Source organism: Poromitra crassiceps, assembly GCF_964638095.1.
Source record: "Poromitra crassiceps genome assembly, chromosome: 6".
Taxonomy (NCBI): domain Eukaryota; kingdom Metazoa; phylum Chordata; class Actinopteri; order Beryciformes; family Melamphaidae; genus Poromitra; species Poromitra crassiceps.
Window position 1 is genome coordinate 40324247 of NC_139627.1, and position 7197 is coordinate 40331443.

Consider the following 7197-nt stretch of genomic DNA (forward strand, 5'->3'; position numbering starts at 1 on the left):
TGTCTGTGCATGTGTGGGTGTCACCTGCTGGCTGCTGTGGGTAATGCTATCACTAATTGGTTGTGTGTGTGTGTGTGTGTGTGTGTGTGTGTGTGTGCGTGCGTGCGTGCGTGCGTGCGTGCGTGTGTGTCACCTGCTGGCTATTGTGGGTAGTGCTATGACTAATTGGCCGTTTTTGGCCATTTAATCGACCATAATGACCTCATTGAAAAATCTGGCCCTGTCACCGTCTGCTCGGGACCTCTTCCGGTACCTGTGCCAAATATGAACACTGTCAGGCCGACGGTGTCCGAGGAAAAGGCAACAGAGATACATACATACGTAGGTTTGCCCTTTCATGTGTTAGATGTGGAAACCCTGTATGTATGTACGTATCTCTGTTTTATTTTCCTCGGACACCGTCAGCCTGACAGCGTTCATATTTGGCATGGTTGCCGGTAGAGGTCCTGAGCGGCCGGTGACAGGGCCGGATTTTTCAATTAGGTCATTAGGCAGCATGCCAACTCTGTGAGCGAGGCCTGACAAATGGCCAATTAGTGATTGTGTGCTCCAACGGGTATCAGAACCAGCACTGTACAACTAATAGACTACAACTCTGCACAAGTGTATGCATGTGTGCATATGTGCGTGTGCATAATGCGTGGTGTGTATGCGTGTGCGCACATGCTTGTTTGTGTGTGTGCTCGCGTGCGTGTGCTTTGCAGAGAGACAGAGACACAACGCGTCTTGACCACGTGTGACCTTTTATTGCGTTGGTTCACATTCCAAAAGAAGATACTGCCACACATCTATGAGCAAAGAAGACTACAAGTTAGTAAAAATGAGTTTTTGTTCTTTCCAAAGATTAATCAAATCTTCTTACAAACATATAGGTAATGCAACAGTCTTAAAATACAAAATTCATACAGTACCAGTCACATTGATTTCCCATAGGACAATGCTTTGATTGAAATGACGCCACATGTTTTAATGTGTTCAGCAATTGAGTGATTCGTCGAAGGCTCTCTTTAATTCAGGTGTCACAGCATTGCATTGTGGGAGGCAAAGGGATGGCTGGGGGTCACAAAGGGGTCAAAGCTGCCTTCCCTGTCAGAGTTTCTCTACAGCCGTTTGATCATACCCCCAAAACCAACACTGTGTATGTCTATGTGTGTGTGTGTGTGTGTGTGTGTGTGTGTGTGTGTGTGTGTGTGTGTGTGTGTGTGTGTGCGTGTGTGCGTGTGTGTGTGTGTGTGTGCATGTATGACTGCATTATCTGAGTGTGTGTTCATGTCCACACACATGTAACTTTATGGATCAAATTCTTAATATGGAGAAATGATGTTCATTCTTTCATCAATCCGTATTTGACTAATGACGTCCCATTGCATTGCACAGCATCTGAAATGCACTGTTCAGAGACGTGTGTGTGTGTGCGTGCACGCGTGTGTGGGTGCACGCGTGCGCGTGTGGGGTGTGTGTGTGTGTGTGTGTGTGTGTGGGGGGGGGGGGGGGGGGGGGGTTGATGTGGGGGGTGTCGGTGGGGGGTGGTATGCATACAGAAATGGAACTCAAATTTCAGATTTAAAAAAAAGAGCAAATAAAACATGAAGTTCACATAGTTCCCAGAGCAATATAAGCACATTACTTGTAACAATATAAGCACATTACTTGTAACAATCTTACAACATTTGAGAATTTACATTTACAGATAAGGCACAGGAAATCATACAATGGCAGCTATTTAAATAAACGAAGCTAGAGAGTGTGAGAGATGAATTGTGATCAACCTAAGGCAGCATTGAAGGCTTACTCACTTTGTTTGTGTACATTAAGACATGATTTGATTCCTGGTGAAACAGGCTGGAGGGGAGCTCCAATACAACTTTTGAATCAGCTGTATTTCAATTAATTCTGTAACGGATAAATAAGGTGTTTCTATTTGCAATAAAGTACTTGCAAAGGATTAGAAAATAATTCAATTTTCTTGACTCAAATAGTTGCATAATACTTCAGCGTGGGCATCGTCTGTTTTATGGAATAGTTCAAATTTGTCGTTAAATGGATTGAATAGTTTGTAATCACAATTATCATAGCTAGTGTGATTTCTCTAGACATAGTAAAATAACTAAAAACAACTGTTCTGCGCATTATGTACATTATTAGACATAAGATAGGGCATTATGTACAACGGGGTGTTGCCCTTAGTTGTTTGTTTCTCTCTGAATTTGTAAACACGTCCCACGTATTTCGTATTCTTGCGGGGTTAGGACCACTATGGTCGAATAAAATCAAGTAGAACCTTTTCTTTTCACAGCTATGTCAAGGATGCTTGTTTTCATTGATGAGAGCGGTTTCTTTTATTGTCTCGGCTTCAACAATACTTTGTGCTGATGGTGCACGATCTTTATCGGCCGGACGCCTGTTTGTACAGCACGAAAAGAGAGGATTTGGCCTGAGGTCGCTACTATGCTTCATTCTCTGATAGGGCAAAATGAACCCTGCCCTCTTCAAAGGACAACTGATATCACAGTAGACAGTTCTGCTTGTAGGCTACAAAACCCAAGCAATCTATAAAATAAAGAGGTTGCAGAATCACATTGAAAAAGACATTCAACATGTGGTCTTTTTTTTGTTTTTCCTTCACTACTCAGCTGTTGGCTGTACTACCCTGTATATAAACATGAAAAGGAGAGAAATGATCTCAAATGGATGCACGTCTCCCTTCACTTGAAAGAATCCTGTGTAAATAGATGCATACATGAGGTGATATCAGGGTTAAGGCCTTGCACAGAGCTTGATCCTCTGCACGTGCAAAAGATACGCTCTTCTCCACCTGAAAACAGACTTTCCTTCATGTCAAAGAGCTATATACCTGTACATGTACCGCACTTGATGCTGTGATTTGTCTGTGCGAGAGCCCTCTCGCCCGCGGCCATTGCAGGCCACATGCTGCTGTGTTTGCAGTGTGTCGCTGTCTGAATGGGAATGAAAGTCAGTGCCTATAACTACAGCGAGATTACCCACTCGCAGACACACAAGTATATTCAAACTCTCCTCCCCCTACCTACTAAAACCCCATGTAAAAATTTGTAATCCTCCATTGTATATGGTTAAAACTCTTTCAATAGAAAAAGATGTTTCTAAAAATGGCACATGGATTTTCATCAAGTAAAAACATTTCCCCCCTGCATACTGTATGTGTCCTTTCCACATTTTCTTTTAATATAAGAACACGCTTAATAAAAAAATCTATTCCTCCCCTCTTTAACCGCTACTTTTTATGATATTTACTTTTCTCACAAACACGCATAGATCTTTGGTTGCTTTGTAGAATTGTCGCCCATGTCTAAATGGCATATTTTATTTCCATCTATCCCTGTTGGTTTTGTGTGTGTGTCTTTCTCCACGGTTTCTGCCCTGCCTATTCAAGAGAGTGTATTGTCTTGAGCTAGGTGTGTGTGTGTGTGTGTGTGTGTGTGTGTGTGTGTGTGTGTGTGTGTGTGTGTGTGTGTGTGTGTGTGTGTGTGTGTGCGTGCGCGCGCTCTCTTCTGTTTGACATTTGGTGTGTGTGTGTAGGTGTACATTGTGCTCCTGTGAGTGAAAATGATTGTAACCATAACACTCCCTCACAGGTTCATACAGTGAGATCGTCTGACCTGGCCCTGCTGCTGGCTTTGCTCAGTCGGCTCAGCGGTCTGGTGTCTTCTATCGTATCCGCCGCCTCTGCCTCCGCCTCTGCCGCCCCCTCCCCGTTCACTGACCCCTCTACCTCCACATCCTCATCCACAACCTCCTCCACCCTCTCTGCTTCCTCCTCCACAGGCTGCACCACCTCTTCCACCACCTCCTCCTCCACCGGCTGCTCCTCGTGCTCCTCGCCCGCCTCGTGTAGCGTCACCCTCCCCGTCTCCGTGGTCTGGGCGTAGGTGGGCAGAGTCTCGTCGTACACCTTAGAGATGTCCTCCATGGTCAGCACCTCCGGGGCTAGTCTGCCAGCCTCCATGCCCACCTCAGCCAGTGGGTAGAGGTGAGTCACGGGGGGAGCTTTGTCCTCCTCCAGCAGCCTGTAGCCTTTGGCCCTGGGGAGCGAGGGCAAGGCCAGGGGGGGCAGGCTCTTCCCTGTGAGCGGCAGCGGGGCCGAGCCCTCGCCCTGGGCCGGGGCCGGCGCCGGCTTGCGGAAGACGAAGCGAATCTTCTTCAGGCCCAGGTGGCTGATCTCCACAAAGTTGAGGAAGAGCGAGACGCAGGCCACGGCCAGCATGAAGATGATGAAGACGGTCTTCTCCGTGGGGCGCGACACAAAGCAGTCCACCGTGTTGGGGCAGGGCCAGCGGCTGCACTTGTACAGCGGCAGGATGCGGAAGCCATACAGGAAGTACTGGCCCACCACGAAGCCAACCTCGAACAGCGTCTTGAAGATGATGTGGCAGATGTAGGTCCTCAGCAGGGTGCCCTCCAGCCGGAACTTCTTGCTGCCCTTGGTGCTGGTCTCCTTGGTGGTGCGCACGCTGCCCTGGTCGGGCGCCAGGGGCAGACGCTCCTCGCTCAGCTCCTGCTGCCGGCTGAGCTCCGCCTCCTCGCGCTCCTTGCGTTTCTCCTCCATGTGGACGTGGTGCACGGCGTGGCCCACGTACACCAGCGACGGCGTGGAAACAAAGATGATCTGCAGCACCCACAGGCGGATGTGGGAGATGGGGAAGGCTTCATCGTAGCACACGTTCTCACAGCCGGGCTGCTGCGTGTTGCACACGTAGTCGGACTGCTCGTCGCCCCACACGAACTCCGCCGCCGTGCCCAGGATGAGGATGCGGAAGATGAAGAGCACTGTGAGCCACACCCGGCCGATCACCGTAGAGTGCTCGTTCACTTCCTCTAAAATGTTACCCAGAAAGCTCCAGTCACCCATGATCGGTCCGTAGCACTGCGGAATGAAGGGTGGGGTAGGGAGGGACAGAGAGGGAGGAGAGGGATAGGGAGGGCGGGGTAGATGGGACAGATAGGGGGAGGGGAACAGAGAGTGTCGGAAAATAAGAAACGTGGAATGGAAAAGCTGAAACTCGTCTAAATCCGATCCTAAGTCACAATTTCATGCAAACGCATGTGTTTCTCTTAGGAAACCTTGTGGAAGTTGAAACTTCCCAAAATGGCAAGTTGAAGGCCAGCCGTTTAAGTCCATGTCTGTCTGCATTACAAGTGGATGATCGCACATAATCAACAGAATCTGCCAAATATTTGCAAAATTCCTTTTAGCGACTCAGCGAGGCCCCGATGTTTCTCTCTTGTACGCAACTTCTTAGTGTATACACCATAAAACCATGTCGAACATGAACAAACATACACATACTGTATATCCAAAAGAAATCTCTTACTCGAGCCCTTTAAAGCATTTGCTCTCTAGGTTACCAAACACTACACCATGCCTCCCGAGTAATAAAAGCCAGTTGTGATCGATCAATAAGTAATATACAAAGTCCACTCATCTGTAAGGTGTGAGATATCGGTTAAATGTTATCAAATGGGCAACTTGCCACAGCTGCGGCTCCGGCGAAGTTGAGTCCTGTCCCGTTCTCTTGGCACCCGGCGGGGAGTAGTGAACTTTTGCCTGCCCTCTTTCCCACCTAAAGCCCTGTCCTTGTCGCCCCACTGAGCAGATGTGAATGAATCGGCTCTGATGGTTGGTTTTTAGTTTGCTGCAATATTTAAGCTTGGAGCCAGACGGCCTTTATTTGCCGGGCGACGTGTGGTGACGCAGGAGACAATAGGATCAACAGAGCCAGAGCAGGGATGTATGGGAGCAGGCCTGAGGCTTCCCACACCAACATGGATGCCGTACAGCCAGGGCACCGGGTCCACAGCAACACTGTCCAGCTCGCTGCATGCAATCTCCAACACACACACGGTCACACACTCATATATGTAGAAAGCCACATACAGTAGGGAAAACAACCACAGCAGCTGATCTGCCTCGGGCGTAACTGACCCGCCAAACTTCAGAGCAGAGAGGCAGACTAGCAACTCAGGCAGAGAGGAAGGGGAGTTTGAAGCCTGTTGGACTGACAGTGGACATTGTTGTTTTATGCGGGACTATCCAGAATAGGCAGCAATAAGGCAGGCTCATTTCAATGATGAGTGAAGATTTAAATATTCAAAAGTCCTATCATGTGGAACCTTAAATAATTTGTTTGAAATTAACTTGTGATTTTGTTTGGACCTGCTGTGTGGTGGCCTAATTCGTTCTCACTTTAATCATGTTTATTTTTGCGCTTATTACAGTTATTGAAAGCACAATTATTTAATTTGTGGTAATAAATAGTAGATTTATGTACATTGATTCTTGATTTTGTTTCAAACGGTTTTTGTTGTATTTCATTCGACAATCGATTATGTTATCAGAATGAGTTTTCACATCGTCCGCGTAGCTGACAGAGCGCACGACTTTGTGCACGCAAGTGTGTGTATCATATCTGTGTCACCATAGCTGGAATGTGAAGAATGTAAACTATTGAGTGAAAGGCAACACAGAATGACTCTATTGGGGAAGCTAGTCAAACTTTTCCGGCACATGGAAGAAAAACGCTCTGGCGTAAATCTTTTGATCTCTGAATCACAGTTGTTTGAACAGAGAGAAAGATTCCACTGTGCCTGAGTAGACCAGCTTGTTTCCACAGCAGAAATAGCTTGAAATTTCTTCATGAAATGCAGGTCTGCATCATGTGCAAAAACAATGAGTGATTTTACAGGCCACCATACAACCACAAATAATCCATTACAATAATAAATAACTAAATAAATAACTAAATAACTAAATAAATAAATAAATAAATAAATAAATAAATAAATAAATAAATAAATAAATAAATAAATAAATAAATAAATAAATAAATAAATAAATAAATAAATAAATAAGTGACATGATCCCATGCTGCTTTGGCTCTGCTGCTTAAATGGAAATTATTCATCAAAGAGGCGAGAGAGACAGAAGCAGGAAGTAACCTACAACAGTGGTTCTCAAATGGGGGTCCGGGGACCCAGGGATCCTTGAGGGGCTTCCAGGGGGTCCCCAGCCAAAAGGGGGGTAATTTATTTTTGCTATAATTCCATTCATAAGTAACACAATGACTATTTTGGTCATGTGTTTTATACACTTTCTGTAATAAAACATCTAAAAGCATCAATCTTATTATCATATGGGGGGCCGTGGGACAAAGTCCTATC

The 7197-nt window shown here is 46.2% G+C and overlaps 1 protein-coding gene across 1 annotated transcript; it reads right to left on the minus strand.

Moving 5' to 3' along the window:
* Positions 1–3616: 3616 nt before the first annotated feature.
* On the minus strand, positions 3617–4888 carry gja8a (gap junction protein alpha 8 paralog a; the record flags this gene model as incomplete). The annotated part of the gene is made up of 1 exon (XM_083639009.1): positions 3617–4888. The coding sequence occupies one exon, from the start codon at positions 4886–4888 to the stop codon at positions 3617–3619; it is 1272 nt and encodes a 423-aa protein (XP_083495135.1).
* Positions 4889–7197: the final 2309 nt, after the last annotated feature.